Raw genomic sequence first — 25,419 nt, forward strand, 5'->3', positions numbered from 1 at the left:
GAATTGCTTATTTAAAAGGTGTGTGTAATATATTGAATAGATATAAGGTGTCCCCCAAAAAAAGTATACACAAAAAAAGTGTAATAATGAAGCCTGTGTTTATTAAAATACATTTCATTTTCAAAATGTAATAGAATCTACAGACACCCTGCATATATTTTGGGGGGACACCTATATGTAATGAGTATGCTTTTCTAGCATTGTCTGAAGGTTTGACAAAGTTGTGTTCTTTGAGAAAAAAAATCGAGTTGATTTATTAATTTTATGTGATTGTGTTAGGTTGTTACAGAGCAGCAAACTGACCAGAAAATCCAGATTGTGACAGCACTTGATCATAACACACAAGGCAAGCAGTTCATTCTGACAAATCATGATGGTTCTACTCCAAGCAAAGTGATTCTGGCTAGGCAAGATTCCACGCCAGGGAAAGTTCTTCTCACAACTCCAGATGCAGCAGGTGTCAACCAGTTATTTTTTACAGCTCCTGACCTGTCGGCACAATACCTCCAGGTAAATAACTACAGTATCTTTTTATCTTACACTTGAAAAGAATTAAAAAGCATGTCATAAGTATAAGTCCTGACATTAAGACTTTCGATCCTGCATGTTCTATAGACAAAAAAATCTTGCATAAAATTATGTGCTGTGCCGATTATGGTGACTATCCTCTCCTATAGGCCACTATGGTTTTCCTTACACGTCCATACACACACATATGTTTTGAGGGCTCGTAGTTGCATGCAGTAAGCTCCACTATGGGTAGTTAGGCAGGAAGTGATTTAATGAAGAATAAGAGACCTCAAAGAATTGTTGGGAAGGTCTGAGGAAACAATTCTAGGTCAGGTTTCCAAAATAACTACTGGAGCACACTTGAGATCTTACTTCTAAGAGAACCTGCTGCTTCTGCACAGTTAGGGAACTACAAGATTAGGAGCATCTTCTGTAGCTGCAGTTTCCAGGACCAAGCTGCCTATGCTTTGAACAAGCAGCTTCAAATCAAGAAGTTGATATCATAGCTGCTGTCATTGTCAATTAGCCTCTTCTGTTGTCATTTACATCTTGGTTGATATAGCAAGCCATCTACCCCATGTTCTGCTTTAGTATTCAAGCTCAGTAGTGTAGATTAACTTTATAATGTGTTAGTGTTAACTTTTGCTAGTTATATATTATACTTCAAGAGCCAGTTTGGGCTTTTACACATGGCATGCCTGTGGTTATGTAGATATTCTTACTGCTGGCTGCTATAATTGAATACAAATACAGTGACTTTAGAAAGATTTGAGGGGAGTACTCACTTAAAATTGGATTTCATATTTTTTTTTATTTTTTTTATCCTCACCCGAGGACATTTTTTGATACTTTGTTCAGATAGAGTGGGAGGGGGAGAGAGAGAGAGAGAGAGAGAGAGAGAGAAACATCGACGTGAAAGGAACACATCGAGTAGTTGCCACCCGCACAACCCAACCAGGGCTGGGAACAAACTGCAACTGAGGTACGTGCCCTTAGCGGGAACCGAACCAGGGTCTCTGGGGACCGCAGGCCGACGCTCTAACCGCTGAGCCAAACCGGCCAGGGCGGATTTCATATTTTTTTATGTAACACTGTTCAAAGACAATTTTTTTTAGGGTTGAAAATCTCCTAATTAATAAAATACAAAATTTTGTCTATGTATCCTGATAGATTCTGTTCTCTCAGTTACATCATTTTTAGAAACTGCTAAGGTAGAAAATGGATGGGATTTATAAAAAGTTATCAACAAGACAGCAGTCACTAAAAAACCTTATAACATTATGAATACTGCAGTTTCTCTTTTATTAACAGATTTGATTTTTAAAGAAGTTTTACATTTATAGAAATATTAAGCAGTTTGTATACAGAGTTCCCATATAACCTCTGAACACAGTTTCTCTTGTTATTAACATTTTGCGTTAGTATGACAAATTTTTCATAATTAATGAACTAATATTGATACATTATTAACTAAATTAAATAGATATTTTTAGCTTTCTCTAATTTTCACCTAATGTTTGTTTTAGATTCAGAACACCACATTGCATTTATTACCATGTCTCCTTAGATTCCTCTTTCTTATGACAGTTTCTCATACTTTCCTTGTGTTTGATGACCTTGGTAGTTTTGAAGTATACTGGTCAGATATATTGTAGGCTGCCTGACTCTTGAGACTTTGGTTGATAATTTTCTCATGTTAGATTGTGGTTGTGGATTTGCGGGAGGAGGATCACAGAAGTTAAGTGCCATTTTCTTTTTCTTTTTTATGATTTTTATTTGTTTGTTTTTTAATTTTTACCCAAGAATATTTTTCCATTGATTTTTAAAGAGAGTAGAAGGGAGGGAGGGAGGGAGAGAGAGAAAAAAACGTTGTGAGAGAGACACATTGATTGGTTGCCTCCCACACAACCCTGACCGGGGCTGGGAATTGAACCTACAACTCAGCTATGTGCACTTGACTGGAAATTGAACCCACAACCCTTTGGTCTGTGGGCTGATGCTCTAACCACTGAGCATCCCGCCAGGGCTTAAGTGTCATTTTCATCACATCATATCAAGGGTACTTATTATCATCATGCTTTATGACTGATGATATTGGCTGAAGAAATATGTGTCAGGTTTTTTACTTAGAAAAGAAAAACGTTTTGTATTATAAAAATAAAGGTAATATTGGTACTTTGACTACCTTATGGATTATTGCTAAGGGCAATGAAAGAGAAGCAAATATAGGATGGAATTCCCTGGGCCAAGAAGATTTGATTTCTGGTCTAGTGACTTAAGATTGCATGTGGAATCTGGCTGGTGTGCCTCAGTGGTTGAGCGTCGACCCATGCACCAAGAGGTCACCAGTTTGGTTCCCAGTCAGGTCACATGTCCAGGTTGTGGGCCAAATCTCTAGTAGGGGGTCATGCAGGAGGCCAATCAATGTTGGCCCTCATTGATGTTTCTGTCTCTCCCTCTCCCTTCCTCTCTCTCTAAAATCAATAAAGAAAACAAAATTTAAAAAATGATTGCATGTGGACAAGTCGCTTACCCTCTCAATATCTCTTCTACTCTTAGAAATAGCAGATAAAATAGTAACACCATTTGCAATAGATGGTGCTATCAAGGAAAAGAGTGGTATTTGTCTTAGGTGCTTTCAAAGGACATCTAATGTCAGAATTTGTGTGTGTGTGTGTGTGTGTGTGTGTGTGTGTGTGTTTTAAGGGTTTTATTGAAGACTGATTTTTTTATGGTGATATAAAATTATACCACTATAACATAATAAAGGACAGCTCTTTTAAGAACTGTTTAAAGTTTTTAAAATTGGAATTACTCCTGAAGACATTCACACCCTGAAGAGAAGAAAAAGTTAAAGTAGAGGATCACTTTATGAGTTGTTTTAAAGCAGGGGGAAGGTGATCACTAAACGCAATATTACATTTTTGGATTGGATTAATTGAATTAATTAATTAATTGGATTGCATTAAAGATGGAAAGAAAGTGATGAAAAGGTTGAAGAATAAACCTAAAAGCAGAAACCAGTATTTATTGGCATTAGCTATACTTAGTGATGAGCCCTTTATATAATCTAAAAAGGCTTAGTAATTTACCCAAGGCCATTCCACCTAGTCCTATAAATTTGCGATTATTTGTCAGACTCCACAGTTCCTGCTCCTAACCACTACACCTAACCCAAACCTGAGACAGCTCATTAATGAAAAGTTTATACCTTTGCTATCAATTATGTTTCCATAATTATAAGTTAATACATCAGCAAAATTATTTTTTAAAATTTAGAGTTATTTTTATGCTATTATAGCATATTTTAGTCATATTTCATGTGGAAGGTGGTTTAAAGGCAAATATCATAATAGGATTGATAACTTCTGCAATAGTTTGACGTGTTCCATATGAATTAAATACTTAATGTGTGAGATGCATTAAACACTACTTATGTAGCCCTGAGCAGTGGTTAGAGCATTGGCTCACAGACTGAAGTGTCTCAGGTTTGATTCCTGTTTAAGGGCACGAACCTGGGTTGCAGGTTTGATCCCTGGCCCCAGCTGGGGTGGTGTGGGAGGCAACCAATCAATGTGTCTCTCTCACATTGATGTCTCTTTCTCTCTTTCTCCCTCTCCTGTCTTCCCTTTTACTCTCTCTGAAAATCAATGGAAAAATATCCTGGGGTGAGGATTAAGGGGAAAAAAAAAACTACTTGTGTAATTATATTTTTAAGAGTCATTGACTTTAATGAAATTGTTATGGAACACATCAAAAAGGTATTCTTACTGTCTTTGCTTCTTATAACTTTGAAATTTTTACCTATATGTTAAGAAAATTACTGATAATTTAATTGTTATAGGCATAATGACAGTAAAAAGTTTCAGAATAATTTAAAAAGAAAGCAAAATATAAGACTGAATGTTCTTTTAATTTTTTTACATGAGAATATTATTGAATAATAACAAATTATTGTGTTTTGTTTTGGGGAAATTTTTTTAGCTCTTAACAGATAATTCTTCTTCAGACCAAGGACCAAATAAGATATTTTATCTTTGCGTAGTATGTGGAGACAAAGCATCAGGTAACATTAAAAATAACTTCCTATATGTGTTGTGTTGTTAAAGTAACTACCCCACATTACCATGAAAGTAAAACAAAAACAAAAACAAAGGAGCATGTAGTTTTTATGGTTCATATTAGCCTATAAAATTTAACTGATTTTTTTTCCCCTGAGTTTTTTCTCCATAAAGATTTTTCTCTTCAGTGTAGTTTAATTTGATCTTGCAGTGAGAATATTGAAAGACAGTTAATCTTTTGAAAGTGTAAACTGAACGTGTGGAAATTTTTTTGAATATGACACCTGTTTTGTCAAAGAATTGCTTAAAAATGAGTTGTGATCCTTAGTAATATAAAACATTAAGTTTTAACCTAACTGTTGAGCCCTGTTCTCATTCTAAGAATACAGAGTAACTTGAATTATTGAGGTGGAAAAAGCTGTGGTTAACTTTTATTTAATGCTTTGCTCCAAATCTATTACTAGTACTCAGGGTTATGTCATTTTAGTTCTGGCCATTGTTATCTCATGCCAGAAATCCAATCCCATGTTCATTCATGTGTGCTATGCATCAGCGGGATATAGTTTAAGGGCCCAGTTTGTTTTCTTTAATTTTCTTTATTCTATAGCTTAATTACAAAAATCTCCACTAGAGCTTCACTTAGAGTGTGTTCAATTTGTTAATGGATGTTGTGCCAAAGAAGTGGTTTGTGAAATGATAGCTTAATCAGAGTGCAATAGATATTTCCAGAGATATAAAAAGTGGAACTCACAGTGAGGAGTTATATGTAATATCAAATACCAACTGATATTATATACTTTTTTGGAGCATATTTTTCAGATTAAAATGTACAGTATATAACAGAACTATAATTTGTAAGTGATAATCAGAAGTGAAAATAGTTATGTTAAATCATGGTGTTATGAGTGATTTTGTTAATCTTCTCTTTCCTCAATTTTCCATACCATTGTTAAGGTTACTTTATAAAATTAAAAACAAACAAACAAAAAAAACCCACCTCATATTCTTCAATATATCTTATCAGAGAATATGGTTGTTTCATTTTCTGTTTGGTAATTCTTGAAGTTTTTTTTCATGTCATAAACTCAGAAATCTCAATTTCATCTCATATATGTTGTTTAAAGTGAAGAAATGAGCTTATTTCATTTCTGTTCTAAAGTATGTGACTTCTAAACATTTTGTCTCTAGGGCGTCATTATGGAGCAGTAACTTGTGAAGGCTGCAAAGGATTTTTTAAAAGAAGTATTCGAAAAAATTTAGTTTACTCATGCCGAGGATCTAAGGACTGTATTATCAATAAACACCATCGAAACCGTTGTCAATACTGCAGGTTACAGAGATGTATTGCCTTTGGAATGAAACAAGACTGTATGTATTAGCTTTAAAGGAGAAAATTAAGGATTCAGGCAAACTCTAGAAGTATGTTAAAATTAGCACATTAAAATATGTAAATTTTATATACTTTTTAATTTATAGTTTTTCAACTAAAAATATAGAAATATGTACATGTGTATTTTTAATTCACTCAACAACTGGTTAGTTAGTGTGCCTATATGCCATTTGTGTATTTCTAGTTTGAACATGGTGGGAAAAAAACCACACAACTAAGTTTACTTTTTGATAGCTAGTATTGATTGAACTCTCATTATGCCTAACTGTGTAGCATATGAACTTTCTAATTCTCACAGCAAAATTCTATGCAGTAGGCACTACTGTTACCTATTTTACATTTGAGTAAACAAACTTAGTAACTTCAAGGTCACACAGGTAATAAACGGCAAAACTTGGATTTGAATATTGGTATCTTTTTTCTCAGAAAATGTACATGTAACAACTGTACTATCTCCTAAGTATCATAAAATAAGATTCCTATAAAATAAATGAAATAGATTACCTGTATTTTATAAATGAAGACTAAGCAGTTGAATTCTCAAAAACCCCACTGCTCTTAACTAAAAAATATATATATATTTCACTGGTCTTTTGTGGCTCTTATTAGTACTGTTTTCAGGTGGTTAAATATAATTCCACTTTATAAAACTTTCATACAGATAGTAGGTAAGGGACTCCTAACTTCAGTTTTTCCTTCTTGACAGTGAGCTTTTTTTTTTTTTTTTTTTTTTAAATTCTTGCCTGCGGTCCTGAGAGACCGGGGTTCAGTTCCCACTAAGGGCATGTACCTCGGTTGCAGTTTGTCCCCGGCCCTGGTTGGTTGTGCGGGTGGCAGCCACTCGATGTGTTCCTTTCACATCGATGTTTCTCTCTCTCTCTGTTTCTCTACCTGAACAAAAAATGGAAAAATGTCCTCGGGTGAAGATAAAAAAAAAAAAAAATTCTTCTACATTTCTACCACAGCAGTGACAGAAAGAGAAAAGAGAATGAGAGATGCAAAATGGCCACTTTTACTAATTACTGTTACAGTTTACTAAAGCAACTTTTACTAAAGCAACTTTGCTGAATTTACAAATCACTTCTAAAGATTGATTGTTGGTTATCTTTGGAGTTTAGTTATGGTAACCATGTCTCTCATTAGCATCACTAATGATCCAGAGCTTACATTTATAATTGCCTATAAATTCTGCATTGTGACATAGTCTACCACATTTTTGTAGCTGTTCAGTGTGAAAGAAAACCCATTGAAGTATCACGAGAAAAATCTTCCAACTGTGCGGCTTCAACAGAAAAAATCTACATTCGAAAAGACCTTCGAAGCCCATTAGCTGCAACTCCAACTTTTGTAACAGATAGTGAAACTGCAAGGTATAGTAAAAACAATAAACAAAACCTATTAAATAGCAGGTCATTTGTTTTTCTTCCCACTGAAACTAAAGGTAAAATTTGTCCTTATTTGTTACAGGTCAGCAGGACTATTAGATTCAGGAATGTTTGTGAATATTCATCAGTCTGGAATAAAAACTGAGTCAGCTGTGCTGATGACACCAGTTAAGGTATGTTTGTGCAATTAATTTAAAGATTAAACATTTTTAAGCCTTTAAAATGGTTTCCTGTATCTCCATCAATTTAGTTAATTGATTTGGTCTTAAATACTCACTATTACAAGTTGCTGTTTTTAAATATAAATTATCAACTGTTTGGTAGTGTCAGATAACAAAACTAAAACAATTTAGTAACAAATTTGATGTCCTATATTCAGGGGAAAACAATCCATGCATTGGGGGAGTACAGTGCCTCATAAGCAGTAGGACACACTTTCCCTGGGGATTTTGGGCAAGAGTGAGTTTTACAGAGCTTTAGAAGCTGCATCAAGGAAACGGCATGATTGGCTTCAATGCCAGGGATTTCCCTTTAAGGCCGGCGGGTCCTGTTTTCTGGGTAAGGTAAGCTAGCAAAGCTGAGTTTGTTAGTTTGAGGATTGTGCCTGGCGTATGTTAGATTTCCTTGATATATTTTCCTGTAAGTACAGGCTGACTTAGTTTAGATTTGTGACATAGGCAGGGCCACTATAGTGCCCTCCATTTTGTGGATCCCAATACTATAGGAATTAACTTTATTAGTACAAATATTTATTATTCCACAATGACAATTATAGCTTTAATGTAAAAGTGACATTTACAACTCTTCTAGTTTCTTTCCATCTTGAAATAAAAGTCCTCATTAATAGATATTTGTAATAAGTGAAAAATTTTAATATTCCTGTTATATTTCAGTACAGGTTTTATAGTGCCAAGAGAAATTCCTAACATACCTGACTCGAATCATTGACTTAATAGTAGGAATAGGATTGCAAAAGCTCTCGTATTATGTATCCAAGTCATCTGAATTCTGTTAGAGATTTGGAGCAGCTCTTTATTGAGCAAGGAGTCTGTCTAAAAGAAAGTTTTGCTTATTTAGATTGAGCATGTAAAATTTCTGTAGTTTTCAGAAACCCCTTATGAGAACCAAAAAAATTTTCTCCTGAAGACTCATATCTGAAAACAGATTTTAGGGAGCCAGTGACTTGTTTCTCGCAGCTTGTGATGTGATCTGGTTTTATATACCCTGTAAGATTACTCATCGTATTATTTGTTATATATTTGTTGCTTGATACTTTAAGGCATTCTTAATATTTGTGCTCTTGAGTCTTAATTTCAGCTGCCACCTGCTAGCTGCATACCTAGGGCAAGTTATTTGACCTCTCAGTGTCTCATTTTCCCTTTTCATCTGTAAAACGGATAATGAGAGTGTCTTACAGTTTGGGCTTTAGCACGTTGCTATTAAGTGAGGAGATTTGGCCTCGTATCATAGATTTTGGAATTAGGAGATTTCACTTTCACTCAGCCTTGTCTGCATGATTCAAGGTGAGATTGGTGGTTAGAATTTCATTGATATATTAACTCTTTTGGGAACAGAAGATAATTAGTTTTGTTGAGAAATTGCTATTTGTCCAGATATTGTGCAGGCTATATATCTTTGTATTAAATTATGATAACAGCATTGTGAGGTAAATTTCTGACAAATGGTTTCCAAGCTATCAAGTCACAGGATGAGGTCTTTCCACATGGCCTAAGAGTGGCAAAACTTAAAAACCTAGTTACGTAGACATGTTATGAAATGGAAAAGAATATATAAGTGTTTAAGTTTTAGTAGAAAATTAAAACACCTAAAAATATGAAATTCTTTTACTCATATATAAGAAGGCTGGAGCGGAGTGGTCAGGAACATGGGCTTTCCCATCAGACCTGACTTCCCACCCTGCTTCCCCTGTTTACTGCTGGAGTGACAGCAGATAATTCTTTTTGTCAGCAATAAAGGGATGATGATTCCTATTTCATAGGGTTGTCAGGATTAAATAAATTATACAAGTAGTAATTATGTAAGAATTCAGTAACTGATGGGTTATACTCAGGAAATGATTCTGGGACTATTCATTAATTTGGGAAAACACAAAAATTGTTTCATTCTACTTATTCACCAAGATTAATTTCACATAAATTAAAGAATCGCCATAAAAAATGTAACATCACAAAAACATGTATCTTCTTAGGATCAATAATACTAAAAACAAAACCATAAAGGAAGAACCAAAATTATCTTTAAGGAATCTTATCAATACACCATACAAGGCAACTAAAGGCCTCTCAGGTTAAGATGAAGAATGACTAATGGGTTGAAACACATCAAATATATAAAAATCTATGAATTAAAAAATATGCTCAACTTATCTGTCACCATTAGAGTTGCTAGGACATTGACTAACTGCTCTGAAAATTGGTAAGAGAATCAAGCACTTACCTGCTTTTGCTGTACCGATTATATTTCTGGGTAGAGTTTAAGGAAAGTTGTTTTTAATAAAATATAGCTAATTAATACATAAATATACAAATACATACATCATTAACAAAAATAAAAGCTGGAGAGAAATGGGAAAATATGCAATGTATATAGAAAGCCCAATATCTTAAATATGTAAAAAGATGTTTCAACTACACACACTTCCTAGTATTTAATATGCAGTAGCTGATAAAAGTTGGTATCCTGGGAAGCCTGTTCAATAATACATATTTTTTTCCCCTCTTTTCACAATTAGTAATTTTATTACATTCTATATAACTTTATAATTTTTATATTATATTTTAGAAATTATAACAACATCAGAATTTTAATATAAAAAGGATCTAATTTAATAGCTTCTTTTTTTTAAAAATTCTCACCTGAGGATATTTTTACTGATTTTAGAGAGAGAAGAAGGCAAAAAGAGAGAGAAACAGTGTGAGAAACAGCAATTGGTTGCTTCCCGTACATACCCCTACTGGCTATCCAGTTCATAACCTAGGTATGTGCCCTGACTGGGAATCAAACCCGTAACCTTTTTGTGTATGGTATGATGTATGGTATGATGCTCCAACCAACTGAGCCACTCAGCCAGGGTAATTGAATAGCCTTTTAACAGAGGAAGTGACTATGACACAGATAGATGAACCATTTAGTGCCATTTTTGGTTTGAAGTAACTTTTATAATATTCGTTTAAACATAGGAAATGTATCTGATGTTTTTAAACATGTATTTCTCTCAGGAAGTTTCTAAATGCTCAGAGCTCTTTGATTTTACTTTTTAAGTTTCATCTTTTTTTTTTTTTTTTAAAATATGTTTTTATTGATTTTTGAGAGAGAGAGAAATATCAGTGTGAGAGGGAAACATCAATCGGCTGCCTCCACGCCCCCTACTGGGGATCGAGCCGGAAACCTGGGCATGTGCCCTGACCTGGAATCAAAGTGGGACCTCTCATTCTGTGGGATGATGCTCAGTCCATTAAGCCACACCTCCTGGGCTAGAATTCTTTTCTTTTTGGATTTCATAATCTAATAATTGGGTATTTCAGATTTAAAAGTTTACAGATAACAACTTGCATAATTTTAATACCTTTTTTTTTTTAAGGGTGAATCATGTCAGGGAGATTTAAGTACATTGGCCAGTGTGGTTACATCATTAGCAAATCTTGGAAAAACTAAAGATATTTTTCAAAATAGTAATAAAATGTCTACGATTGAAGGCTTAAGCAATGGTGATACCTCCTTGTATGAATTTAACCAAGAAATGCATTCCAACGGTGATGTTTCAAGGTAATGTTTGTTTTGATCTTAAGTGTCCGTTAGTATTTCTTAAAATATTTTTATGTTGAATACTATTTTTAGAAGTTTCAGAAAACAAGTATTTTTATTAGACTTAGAAAATTTAAGCCATAGTAAGTTTTAACTGAAAAACTGCATTCAAAGTAAAATGTTTTCCAGCAGGTTACCTTCTAAATAATGAGCAGTAAGTGAAAAAAATTCAGAATTTTTTTTCCAGTAAAGATAATCATTTGGGTCTGAAATTTCAGATAGTTTAGTCACCAGATTTTATCTTCTGTGTAGAGTTAAACATTTATCTTTATTAGGCAGTCATGTTCCCCATCAGTTTTTAGTGATGAAATAGATTTAAAGACTTAGTTAAATCAACTACAGTTTTCAAGTTACACTTCAGGAAACTCATGTCATAATTCTGTTATTCATTCTCTCAATATTAAAACTTAGGATGTAAAAACCAGATTTCTTCAGGCTTTTTTAACACTCTGTCCATAATCTAAAATATTGAAGAACCTGTATTTAAGAGTCTCATTAAGTACTTTGTTGAACAAGAACTTTTAAGTAACTTTAGAAGGCATCTTATTTAAAAATATGGGGAGTTATTTTGAATAATTATTTGCTAACAGTTAATTATTTGCCATCTTAATCTCAAACTCTTCAAGTTTAGTTGTAGCTATGTAACCACAAGTTTAAAAATATTCTCTGAATTTTTAAATAAAATTAAAACCTAATTTTGCGTTGTGTAGAGCACAGTAAAATCAATATAAGTTCTAGCCCTTGTTCTTTCTAAATAACTGCTATATATAAAATAAATGAGCTGATATCCTATAGTAATAAGTGTATAACTTGTAAAAGCATATTTACATACCAAAGTAGAAGGGTTTTTCTCATTCTTACATAAGATTTTTTTTTTTAAAGACTGGTTCTCTGGTAATACATTAAATTTTTTTTTTTTATACTATTACATATGAAGTCTAATTTGTTGCTTTTGGAGAGTCATAGATAACGCTGAAATAGTGTTCAGTGATACACCAAAGTTTTATTTTCTAAACAGCTTTTTAGACCTCAATCTTAATTCCAGAATTTTATGTAGAATTTTAATTGTGGAGATTGGCCAAGCTCACAGCTTCTGATGTCTCCTTATAGGGCATTTGACACTCTTGCAAAAGCATTGAATCCTGGAGAGAGCACAGCCTGTCAGAGCTCAGTAGAGGGCATGGAAGGAAGCGTACACCTAATTGCTGGAGACTCGAACATAAATTACATCGAAAAAGAGGGGCCACTTCTCAGCGATTCACATGTAGCTTTCAGGGTATTTCCATATATATATTTTATAATTTTCATGTTGTATTATCCATTTGATTTTAATCTTTCTTTCACAAATCAAAGTATATTTGTTGTGCTTTTTAAATTCAGAAATATCCCTGATAGAATTCAGAAAAGCAGCTAAACCATACATCTGCCTATATAAAATAATGGCTTAATAAATCCTGTTTTTAAGTCATAGTTATAATATTAATTGATGGGTTTAAGTTTATAAAAGTTAGCATTTAGAAAATTTATACATTGTTTCTTTTTTTAACTTTAAATATTGGCATTCATGATGTGTCACCTGCACTGGTTCTGTTCAATGTCTAGCTGCTGTTACTTTAGTGTAAACCAGTATCTGAGACTCAGAAACTCTGCCCTTACCACAGTAACTACAAAGAACTCCATTTGTTTTGTATTGCCCCAGTTAGCTAGCTCTCAGGGTTATTTTAAGAAGGTAAATGTTATTTAATACATTTTAACTTTGGTTTTTAACTTTTTACATTTTAACCATTTTGGAGAAGGTACACTTGTAATTTCTTTTGTGCTCCTCAAATATACGTAAATTTATGATGGAAATACATTTAGAATTCTAGAAAGAATACTTATAGAACGTTAGGAAATAAGTTTATAATATTTGATTTGTCATTCAAATGTTTGTCATTCAGTTATAGATATGCTGGCCATTGAGGCCCTAATTAAGACCCAGCTGTTTTGACCCCTCCATTTTAACCACTCTATATCTTTGCTCTGCCAGCTGTGAGTACTGTTAGCAAATCATTTGCAGAGTGATTGTGGAAGTATGTAGGATGTTTAGGAATACATAGTAGTCCTGGAATACCTGAATAATTACATAACTTTACTGCAGATTATATATTTTCATGGGTTTCTTATGAAAATATACAGTTATCAAATAGATGTGTGTGTCACTGGTAGAAATGGGCACAAATCTAATACTGGCCAGAATAACATGTTATAAAGTTTGTATTCGTGAACTTTGATTACTTGGTAGAAATAGCCACAGAGAATATACCCAGTGACTTAAATAATAATCACTCTAATTTGATAGTCAGTAAAACATATCAGTGAAACTAATCTTTATGTAAAATTTTACAAAGATAACATGGAAAAATTAGAAAAGTTTTATTTGCACTGTGCAAGAAAACTTTTATGAGGGCTGTAATTAGAGGCAATGGGAATAATCGGTGTCATCCTTAAAAATAGGGGTGGAACAAAGCAAAACTGATCTTTCCCATTGCTCTTTCATATTCTAAGTAAAGATATTCTTTTATCAGTTTTATTTTCAGCCTTTGGATTTAAATGAGAAGGAAGGGTAAAAGATGTAGGAAGAGGACCCATTGCAAGGAAAAATACTCAAGAATACAAGTAGTAGTTGTCGTCCACCTTTTCTATTATTGATGTTGGTCCTGAGAGTTTTGTTTTTCTTTCAAATATTTGTTTTGGACAGATGATTAGGCAAATAGAACTTTTTCTTTTTAAAAAATATGTTTTAATTGATTTTTTTAGAGAGAGGAAGGAAGAGAGAGATAGAAACATTGATGTGAGAAACATCAGTTGGCTGCCTCCTGCACGCCCCCTAGTGGGGTCTGAGCCCAGGCATGTGCCCTGACCTGGAATCCAAGTGAATTCTCCTAGTCCATGGAACGATCGATGCTCATGAGCCACACCAACTGAGCGAACTTTTTTTTTTCATTGCATCTTTAACCTGCTATACTCTGGATGTTCTCAGAATCAGCACTGTAAAGTTTCTTGCTCTCCTGAAAAAAACAGCTCCTTCTTTCCCTGATTTTTGTTTACAGCTTCTGTGAACTCAGGAGTTTTACTTTCCAGTGACTTCCCAGCCTGGTACTTTTCATGGTTGGTTCTTTCATTGAGGTTTTATGGTCATAACTTTCAAGACCTGACTTCTGTAATAAAAAAAATCAATTCTCTCTTAATTGCTGAGCTAAAAATAGCATATCCCCCCCTTTCTTGCACTGCTACATATAGTGAGTATAGTTTGCAGCATGCTTTCACATACATTATTTCATTTGGGTGTCACCACAGTTTGTTGAGAAGGTTCAGGTTTTTATTGTCATTTTGAGAATGAGAAGAGAGATTTGGAGGTTTTTATTGTCTTGTTGAAAGCAACCCAGACAGTAAGGAATAATTGTCTAATCATACATTTTGATTCTGAAGAACCTAGGACAGAGAAATATTTAACATTTCTATTAAACTTCAGAGTTTTTGGTGTAATTTCATATACTTTATCTCACTTGATTATTACAATTTCCTCATACAAATAATCAAGGTTGATAGTATTCCCATTTGGAAATAAGTGTATTAGACAGAGGTAGGTGATTTCCTAAACTGTTCTTTGAAATTTATTATCTCAGTGTTAAAATCACAGTCCTGCTTACCACATTTGCTGTGAGGGATTCATTGTCATTTTCCCCATCCTCATTCCCCGACTGAAACCTAACCATTCTGTTGTTAGCATTTCTCCTTTTTTCATCATTTTTGTTGCCATATTTTCAGCCTTTTGAAATTTCTTAAGTTGTTATAGTAATATCTTTGCTTCCAATCTCTCTTCTCCATCTTGTCATGTGCACTGATTACAGAGGTATAATTATTAAAAATCAATCCAGTTATGTTACTGTGCTACCTAAAAACCTCCAGTAACTTCCCATTGCCCATGTGAGATAAAGTTCATGACCTTTTAGGACCATCAACATTCTGATTCAGTTGCTCATCATTTCTCAGACATATCATTCCCTTTCTTAGCCTTTTCTATAGCTCATTCACTTTCCATTTTATTTCTCTATTGAAACTACAGCATACAGCACTTAGCTTACTGGCTCACAGTGAACTCTCAATAAATGGTTGCTGAATTAATATGTGATCCAGGTCACACAACTAATTAACAAGTTGGGAACAGAATCAAGATCTTCTAACTCAAGTAAATGATGTTTTTAAAAGCGGTATTATTTATCCTATTATGAGAATTACATACAGAAACTGCTGGAAAGGTAATTGCAGACAGTAACTTCTAAAGTAGGGTGCCAAGCCCTGGCCAGGTGTAGTGGTTAGAATGTCAGCCTGAGTACTGAAGGGACTCAGGTTAGATTCCTGGTCAAGGGCATGTACCTGGGTTGTAGGTTCAATCCCCAGTCCCAGTCGAGGTGCATGCAGGAGGCAACCAATCAATGTGTCTCCCTCACGTCGGTGTTTCTCTCTCTCCCATTCCCACTTACTTCTGTTCTCTCTAAAAAAATCATTGGAGCCCTGGCCGGTTTGGTTCAGTGGTTAGAGCGTCGGCCCGCGGTCCTGAGAGACCCGGGTTCGGTTTCCGCTAAGGGCATGTACCTCGGTTGCAGTTTGTCCCCGGCCCTGGCTGGTCGTGCGGGTGGCAGCCACTCGATGTGTTCCTTTCACATTGATGTTTCTCTCTCTCTCTCTGTTCCTCTCTCTCCCTCCCACTCTACCTGAACAAAAAATGGAAAAATGTCCTCGGGTGAGGATTAAAAAAAAAAAAAAAATCATTGGAAAAAATGTCGTTGGGTGAGGATTAACTAAGTAAATAAATAGAGTAGGTAGCCTAGTTTAGTCATCTCTCATATTAAATGTATATAATTTGAAAATGTGTATAATTCAATTTATAAACCTAAAAGTTTACAGACATTTTCTGGAAACTTTAATATCTTTGTAGTAGAAACTTACCTTCTCTTTGTAGAGGAAGACATCTTTGTCTTTGCTATCTACAGATTAAAAAAAATTTTTTTTTTCTTTTTACTAAGTTTTAGAGAGAGAGGAAGAGAGACAGATAGAAACATCAATGAGAGAGAACATCAATGGACTGCCTCCCGCATGCCCCCCACTGGGGATTTGTTCCACAACCTGGGCATGTGCCCTAACCAGGAATCAAACTGGCAACCTGTTGGTGCATGGGTCAATGCTCAACTACTGAGCCATACTGGCCAGGCTGTCTTTGCTATCTAAAAGATTTGTTTCCTTAGCCAACATTGGCTTTCTGATTCATAATGCTAAAAGGCATGTCTTGCTTTAAGAAAATTAAGTATTTGCCCTGGCCGGTTTGGCTTAGCAGTGAGTGTTGGCCAGTGGACCGAAAGTTCAGTTCCCGGTCTAGAGCATGTACCTGGGTTGCAGGTTCGGTCCCTGGTTGGGGTTGTGAGGGAGGAAACCAATCGCTGTATCTCTCTCACATCGATATTTTTTTTCTCTTTTCCTCCCTCCCTTCACTTTATCCAAAAAAAAAATCAATGGGAAAATATCCTTGGTTGAGGATTAACAAAAAAAAAGAAAAAGAAAATTAAATATTAGAACAGGTAAATTGTGACCTTTTCTTTCTTTATAAAATAATACAACATGGTAGTCTTTTAAATAATGACTTCCTCTAGTGTATATTGCAGGTGATTTCAATTTTATGACTAAATCAACAAAGTTTTTTAATATTACCACCACTTTTATGTAAATCAGGGTGTATCTGTATCCTTTAACCCTTGTATCCGCTTTTTATATAGTATAAATATATATTTTTTTAAGTCATTTAAAACTATTTAGCAAAGGGTATTCTTTGTTGCTATTTTGCCTTTTACTTACTCCTCCCTCCTAAAACTAGTAATCTTTGGAAATTCCCAAGTTTTTTAGGTATTTTTTCCTCCATTCACCATGAGAAATTCTGGAAAGGTATGATAGTCCTAGTTTGCTTTTTATATTCTTATGTGTAGAAACAGTTACATCCTAATAATTACATTTAAGATGCTTAATAGCTGCTTGCCTACAGTTCTCTTAAGAACTATCTTAAATAATGGTATTTTAATTGCTCCAATAAACATTCCTCAAACATGTAGAAAATTACCTTCTAATCCATGGATTCCAACTGTTAATTGCCCTGTTATTTTATTACTTGCTACCATTTATAAAGAGGTAAACCTTTATTTTTAATATGGTGAATATTTATTTTAATGTGGCTAATACTGAACAAGGGAAGTTAATATTTTTTACATTTTTATATAATATTTCTGGAGAACTTTTATATTGTTTTGATAAAAGTCTTTTGATCTGTTTGGCATCATAGACACCTTTGAGAATCTGTTGAAAGCTATATATCCATTCCCCAGAAAAATCTATATATGCACATCTAGCTACCCCACCCTCGGTTAGCCACTGCTATTAACTATGTGGTGTATTTCCTTCTCTCTCTCTCTCTCTCTCTCTACCTCTCTCTCTCTCTCTCTCTCTCTCTCTCTCTCTCTCTCTATATATATATATATATATATATATATATATATTTATATGAAATGAAAAATTGATAGCAGGCAGTACTGGGCCCTGATTTTCATATGTTTTTAGTGTGTTGAATTCAGATCACAGCTGTGCCCTTTATCTGGGTATGCACTTCCCAGATGGTACCAGCAGGCCTGCTTCACTCAATACTCCCCTGACCCTGTAAGCATTTGAACTGAACTCCATAGCCTAAGTGAAAGGAACATTTAGCATACAGGATTGCTCCTTAAACTAAAGTTGTTGTACACTATTGTTAACAAACAAAGGGAAGAAAGGAACGAATACATTGCTAGACCAAGATAGAAAGTAACTTTTAAAAACATAGCCAGATAATATGGTTGGATATTTATTAAGTAGGATTCTGCTTCTTTAGAAACTATGATCTACTCATTTATTCTAAATTCTATTTTTAGCTATAAAATCCAATGATTTAGATTATTTCAAGATTTGCCTTTTGGTGATCTATTAGACTCATGTAATATGTTTAGATTTAACGTTTTCAAAGAAATGACAGTTTAGAACTGTTGGTCATGAGATAATTTCCCTAAATCCCTGTTCACGATAGCTCACCATGCCTTCTCCTATGCCTGAGTACCTGAATGTGCACTACATCGGGGAGTCTGCCTCCAGACTGCTGTTCTTATCGATGCACTGGGCACTTTCTATTCCTTCCTTCCAGGCTTTAGGGTAAGTGTTTTGAAGTCTTAAATATAAATGTGATTTTGTAGCACAAATGTACATTAAACAATAACTTTTTTTACTTTGGGAGGATCTGCATTAAAGGAAAAAATTGGTATAACAACTTTAAGTTTTGTCATGTATGTTCGAAATAATGGCAGCTAGTATTCTCTGTATATTATATTTATGTGGAAGACAGTCATTATTTCATGATTTGACTAAGTTAACAATGTGAATGGGATATATGCAGTGGAACTGATAAATTATGGCCAGCGTTTGTAATAGGCCGACTCTGAATGACTCAAAGATAGGGCCTGTAGGGATGTCCTTGGGGTTGTTGTTTTCTTTCCACGACCAGTGTTCATCTCAAGCATTTTAATAAGGAGCTGAAACTTGTAAACAGTGAATATGTTTAAAAATAGAAATAATTGTTTTCCATTTATGTGGTTGAGAAGAGGGAAGAAAATATAAACCCCATAGTACTACTATGATAATTTAGAAGTTTGGTCTTTTCTGCTGAATAGCACATTTATTTGTATTTTGTTCTAAAGTACTTAGATGTTAATGGAAATAGTCTACTATAAGAAACCCAAGCTTTACCTAAAGTTTGCCAAATTTATTTAGATTACTTTAAAGCAGTGGTTCTCAACTTTCCTAATACCACGACTCTTTTTTTTTTTTTTATCCTCACCCGAGGACATTTTTCCATTTTTTGTTCAGGTAGAGTGGGAGGGAGAGAGAGGAACAGAGAGAGAGAGAGAAACATCGATGTGAAAGGAACACATCGAGTGGCTGCCACCCACACAACCGACCAGGGCTGGGACAAACTGCAACCGAGGTACATGCCCCTAGCGGGAACCGAACCCGGGTCTCTCAGGACCGCAGGCTGACGCTCTAACCGCTGAGCCAAACCGGCCAGGGCTACCACGACTCTTTAATACAGATCCTCATGTTGTATGTGGGCGGACCCGCCTGGAGACGGAGAAGTGGTGTCTCAGTTCCTAAAACCATCGGATTATGCGTTTTCCAATGGTCTTAGGTGACCCCTGTGAAAGGGTCGTTCTACCCCCAGGTTGAGAACCGCTGCTTTAAAGTAACTGGTTTGAAGAAGCAAAGAGACCATGGGGAAAATGTTAAGCCCATCGTTAGATAAGTATTCTGGTTACAGGACCCTACTCACCAATATGATTTCGTAAACATACAACTAAGAAACATAGCTGAATCATAATTTTAAAAGGCATACGTAGAACTCCACTGAAATTTTATTTATTAATCAACGGATATACCATGCATTAATACCATGTGTTAAATAGAGTACTTAAATAATACAATTACATGGACTAAGAGCCTTATATATAATGGTTAATCTTTAAAAGATTGTTAGCCCTTTCTCTGAAAATAACATTTAACTTTCAGAATTTCTCCACTCTGTTTTTTAAGAAAAATTAAATACTATGTAAATTTACACATTAGCAGTTCATGTATTTTAAAGCATTAAATGTAGTTCCCTAAGCTGTAATTGGCACACTGTTTTTCATAATACAATGTCAATTATTATAGTAAAACAACAAAGGGAAGGATTTGGGGGGTAGTGATTTGAACTCCTTGAATTATTTGATCTTAAATACTTCTGTTAAATTAAGTGTGGTTATCCTGTGGAAATGATCCAAATGTTGAAGAAACCAAAAATAAGACCTGAGGTTTCTGGTTATAACATAGTATAATTTTATAGTGGCATTCACATTTCCTGGTGATCGCTATTGAAAAATTGGGTCCAATGTAACAGCCACAGGATTCTTTGCAATTAGAATTAGCTATTAGTGTAGCTGCTGTGTAAGCTCTGTTTGTTATCACTAAATAATAAAATTTGAATTAATCACATGGATGAGGACTGAGTACTTGTGTTGGTATTTCTATAAAACACATTATTATTATAAGTGGAACTGCTGAATCTAAGAGGGTGTATCTATGTACCTTTTAGTTTTTTACTATGTACTACCACATTGTCCTCCAAAAAGATGTTGAGATAGTTTACACCCACATCAGCAATGTACAAGAATGAATGCTTATTTTCTCACACCCTCTTTAATTCTGGATTTTATTAATCTTTTCTGATAAATGAGAATAGTATCGTTACCTTTTGTTTGAAATCAAAATTTTAATCATTTTTATATGGAGAATTAAAAATACTGATTTTCTTTTCATTTAAACTTTATTCAAATTTTTTTTTGTTTTTAATTTGTTTTATTGATTTGAGAGAGAGAGAGAGAGAGAACAATTAACTGCCTGCTGCATGCACCCCGACTGGGGATCAAGCCTGCAACCTAGGCATGTACCCTGACTAGGAATTGAACCGGAGACTTTTTGGTGCACGGGACAGTGCTCAACAAATGGAGCTACACTGGCCAGGGCTAAACTTTACTTTGAAATAAATCTTAAGTGGCCAGTTTTTTATGGCAGCTAATTCTTCTCAGATACTGAATGGGAAAGAGCTATCAGCCTGGAGTAAAAATTTCACCTGAAAAATTCCCATTGAGAAAAATTATTTTCTATAACTCTTATGTTGGCAATATAAGCTTTTATTTGAGTCTATTTAATTCTTAAATGTATGTCATAAAGAAGGTTATGGGTTTTAACTTGATAAATAATTTCTGTTAAATATGCTGATTATCCTAATTTTAAAGATTTACTAAGAAGAAAAAAATTCAAGTACCCTTCATCAGAATGTACATATTTCCTATCAGGATGTTCTTACCAATTTAAATCTCTTTAGAGAAAGGAAATCTTATACTTTTGTTATTTTATATATAATAAGTATATGTAGGTTTTAGTGTAAAGCTTGTTCGATAGGGAAAGGGCCCATGCCCATGGCTTTTCTAACTGTCTTCTAAATTCTTACTTCTCCCTGTTCTGTATCCCCTGAAATCAGAAAGCATTTGCTGAATTTCTTCTATATGCCATCTACTGTGCTGTTGACAGAGATAAAGAAATGAATAATCCTTCAGTAAGGTTTTAATGTAGTATAGGAGACAGACTCCTAAACCCAAAATTAGAATACCATGAAATAAGTATAAAATATAAGTGAATATGTGACACCGAAGGAGGAATGATGAACTCTCTTGGGAGAGGAATGTGGTAAGAGAATGTTTTGTTTTTGTTTTTTTTAAAAGACCTCTGAGCTATAGGTTAAGGGATAAGAAGGAATTAACCAGTAAAAGGATATTTAAGAAGGGAGGAGTAACATCAGAGGAATCACAGCGTCGGAGGTTCCCCTGGCCTCTTCCTTTGAAGTTACAGGTTGAACAGCTATAATTCAACAAAGGATTCCCTGCTCAACACACAAGCCCATCTAAGATATCCATGCATTACAATTTCTGAAGCATTATTCATCGTGGCTGAGGCATGGAAACAACCGAAGTGCCCTTCGATAGATGACTGGATAAAGAAGATGTGGTACATATATACAATGGAATACTACTCAACCATAAGAAAAGATGAAATACTGCCATTTGTGACAGCATGGATGGATCTTGAAAATATTATGCTAAGGGAAATAAGGCAGACAGAAAAGTCAAGAACCATATGATTTCACTAATGTGGGATATAAAATTTAAAACAACAAATGAACAAACAAGACCAACCAACCAACCAACAAACTTATAGACACAGACTATAGTATGGTGGTTACTGGGAATGAGGGAGGAAGGGGTAGTAAAGGGTAAAGGGGGTCACATAAATGGGGATGGAAGGAGACTTGACTTTGGGTGGTGATCACACAATATACAGATGATGTATTACAGAATTGTACACTTCAAACCTATATAAATTTATTAACCAATGTCACTCCAGTAAATTTAACCAAAAGAAAAAAGTTAATAAACTGCTGATTCTTTTGATTCATAAAAAGACCATAGTTTGAAATAAAATGTTTAGAATTTTTTTTTTTTAAAGGGAGGATAGTATTTATTAATTCACTCAACAGTTTTCATTGAATACCTATTACATACTAGTTCTCACCTCAGCAAGTCTGGCCCTTGTTCTTCCTTCCTGGATTACTGCCCCTAGATTTTTTATAAGTTCTTTCCTGTTTTTCTCTACTCAAACAACTTAAATGTCAAGCCCTTAGTAAGGCCTTTCCCAACCACCTTACCAGAACACAATCCCCCGTCCCCATTTTCTAATGCAGTGTCCTACTTTATAGTAATCTAGAATTTTTATTACCCGAAACTAACAATGTATGTATAACCAGTGTGTTATATTTCTATAAAATACTTAAAATGATATATTCATTATATTGTCCTTCTGTTTCATGAAGGTACAGACTTAATCCATCTTGTTTATTGCTATTTCTCCAGCGTTTTGAACAGTGTCTGGCTTTTATGCTTTATGTCATGGCCTATTTACATAATTCTTACATTTGTGCCTCATAATAACTGAGCTAGATACAGGATCTAGAGTGTCTTTGCTTTTTATATAGCTAAACAGCTTTAGCCTTAGGAAGCTTATTTGCCTGATTTCAAACAGATAATAATTGGATTATCTAGCTTTTAAAACCCTGGTATCTTGACTCCTAATACTTCTTCTATTCTCTCATGCAGCTGAGATTTCTTATTTAGAAATTCAGGAAAGAACTTTTGACCTTTTTTATCCTCCTTACTTCTAGTAAAATCTTTGGTATCTCATTTATAGAAATAATAACATCTCATCTGAACCATACCTAAAGAAGAAACTATTTCTCCCAGGAAATTGGTTGCTTACCTATCATCAAATAATTCTAATTGCCTGTTTTTTAAAAAAGAGTATTTACCTGAATTTAAAGCAAAATAAAACTTGGGAAAGGTTTTTGGTTTTTGTTTTTTTAAATTCATGCTTTTGCTTTAAAATTTTTTGAAACAATCTTTATGTATCTGTTTCCATGAAATGTGGGATTAAAGCCCCAACTTCTGTAGTTTGAAATTGTTCTTATAAACTGGCCGATTGATTAATGAGCTAGCTGACTAAATTTCCAAGCCTTCCTCATTAAGTGCTGTCAGGTATACAGAACACAGAATTGATCAAGGCTGTGCCCAGTTCATCTTTCTAGAGTAATTGTACTTCAGTAGTATATTTTACTTTAAAATATATGAGTCAGTTGTAAAGTTTATAAAATATATTTTAATAATATTTTATTTGTGTATATATGTCTCTAATAGGCAAGAAAACAGCATATCATTGGTGAAAGCTTATTGGAATGAACTTTTTACTCTTGGTCTTGCCCAGTGCTGGCAAGTAATGAATGTGGCAACGATATTAGCAACATTTGTCAATTGCCTTCACAGTAGCCTTCAACAAGGTAAAAAGCATCTTATTTATTTCTTTTTCTAGGATATAAGAGAGGATGTCAGTTTTATAAAGTGTTACTATTAAAGTTACATATCTGATGATAATATCTTAGATACCAACATCCTTTTTATTTTAGTTGATTTTTACATTTTGATAATTTCATTGATCATTGAAAAAATAATAATTATTTTTATTATTTTTAAATTCTTACCCGAGGATACTTTTTCCATTCATCTTCACACAGAGTGGAAGGGAGGGAAGGAAGGAGAAAGGGAGAGAAAGAAGGAGAGAGAAAGAAACATTGATGTGAGAGAGACACATCAATTGGTTGCCTCTCGCATGACCCCGACCAGAATCAGGGACCGACTGCAACTGAGGTATGCGTCCTTGACCAGAACTGATCCCGCGACTCTTTGGTCTGCTGGCTTATGCTCTAACCACTGAGCAAACTGGGCAGGGCAAAAATAATTTTGATTATTTAAATTTCTATGTTGCTGATCTGGGTAGAGTAGCACCTGGTTTGGTGGTGCTTGTCTCATATCAGCCAGGGACAAGTAACTCCTTCTTTATCCCAGCTTGGCTTTTGGTCTGTGCCCATGCCTAGTTCGTGCCCATGCCTGCATGCCCTGGACACGGGGGAGAAATTTAAATTAAAAATTTTTTTAAAGTACAACAAAATTGAAACAAGTATATTTAAGTCTGGCTGGCTGTTTCTGACCAGGCCTTGTGAATTTTTGTACTTTGGTATAGGTACCAAGGAATCCGGGGTTAGCTTATGTAGTTTTTTTCTTGAATGAACAGCGTCCAAATATCATTAATTAGTTTCATCTATACTTGCACAGATATTGAATTTTAAACATTTATAGATCGGTTATATTTAAAGCTGGAAATTAGTGAGAAGGAAATATGCTGGATTAAAATAATCATTTGAACAGAAAACCAGCTTTTGATTGCTTGTGTGTTTTTCATTAAAGATAAAATGTCAACAGAAAGAAGAAAATTATTGATGGAGCACATCTTCAAACTCCAGGAGTTTTGCAACAGCATGGTTAAGCTCTGCATTGATGGATATGAATATGCCTACTTAAAGGCAATAGTACTCTTCAGTCCAGGTACATAAATATTGACTTCTTATATTTAAAAATACAATTTTTGAGGTTGTGGAGAAATCGGAACCCTCATACTCTTTGGTGGGAATATAAAGTGATGCAGTTAAAGTGGAAACAAGTGTTCATCAACAAGTGAATAAATAAACAAAATGTTATATGTGCATACAATGGGATATCATTCAGCTATAAAATTAAGTTCTGACACATGCTACAACATTGATGAACCTTGAAAAAAAGTATGTTAAGAGAAAGAAGCCAGTCACAAAAGATTAAATATTATATGATTCCATTTATATGGGATGTGTAGAATAGGCTAATTTTACAGGCATATAAAGTATATTAGTAATTACCAGGGACTGAGTAAGGAGAGGAAAGAAGAGGGATGGACTGTGAATGGGTACAGAGTTCTTTTGGAGTGACAAAAATGTTCTAAAATTAGATTGTGGTGATGGTTGCACAATTCTGTGAATAATCTAAAAAAGGGAATGATACACTTTAAATTGGTGAATTTTATAAATGTTAAACATTTACCTGGGTATGAAAAGGAAAGTTGAAATCAG

At 34.4% G+C, this 25,419-nt stretch overlaps 1 protein-coding gene and 1 non-coding gene across 7 annotated transcripts in view; both read left to right on the forward strand.

Annotated features, from left to right (window-relative positions):
• Positions 1-25,419, forward strand: part of NR2C1 (nuclear receptor subfamily 2 group C member 1) — a 55,942-nt gene that overhangs the window by 18,598 nt on the left and 11,925 nt on the right. For 5 of the 6 annotated variants that reach the window (XM_036250990.1, XM_036250992.1, XM_036250991.1 and 2 more), the window contains exons 3-12: positions 280-510; positions 4,495-4,576; positions 5,760-5,939; positions 7,184-7,331; positions 7,429-7,519; positions 10,948-11,132; positions 12,282-12,447; positions 18,316-18,437; positions 23,621-23,760; positions 24,725-24,862. In XM_036250990.1, the coding sequence (XP_036106883.1) occupies positions 280-510; positions 4,495-4,576; positions 5,760-5,939; positions 7,184-7,331; positions 7,429-7,519; positions 10,948-11,132; positions 12,282-12,447; positions 18,316-18,437; positions 23,621-23,760; positions 24,725-24,862 (1,483 nt within the window). The remainder of the gene's footprint in view (positions 1-279; positions 511-4,494; positions 4,577-5,759; positions 5,940-7,183; positions 7,332-7,428; positions 7,520-10,947; positions 11,133-12,281; positions 12,448-18,315; positions 18,438-23,620; positions 23,761-24,724; positions 24,863-25,419) is intronic. The other variant, XM_036250994.1, reaches the window with a different exon arrangement.
• On the forward strand, positions 24,240-24,371 carry LOC118624888. The gene has a single exon (XR_004958548.1). It is a non-coding gene; the product is annotated as a small nucleolar RNA SNORA48 (small nucleolar RNA).

This window comes from Molossus molossus, unplaced genomic scaffold (genome assembly GCF_014108415.1).
Source record: "Molossus molossus isolate mMolMol1 unplaced genomic scaffold, mMolMol1.p scaffold_m16_p_10, whole genome shotgun sequence".
Taxonomy (NCBI): domain Eukaryota; kingdom Metazoa; phylum Chordata; class Mammalia; order Chiroptera; family Molossidae; genus Molossus; species Molossus molossus.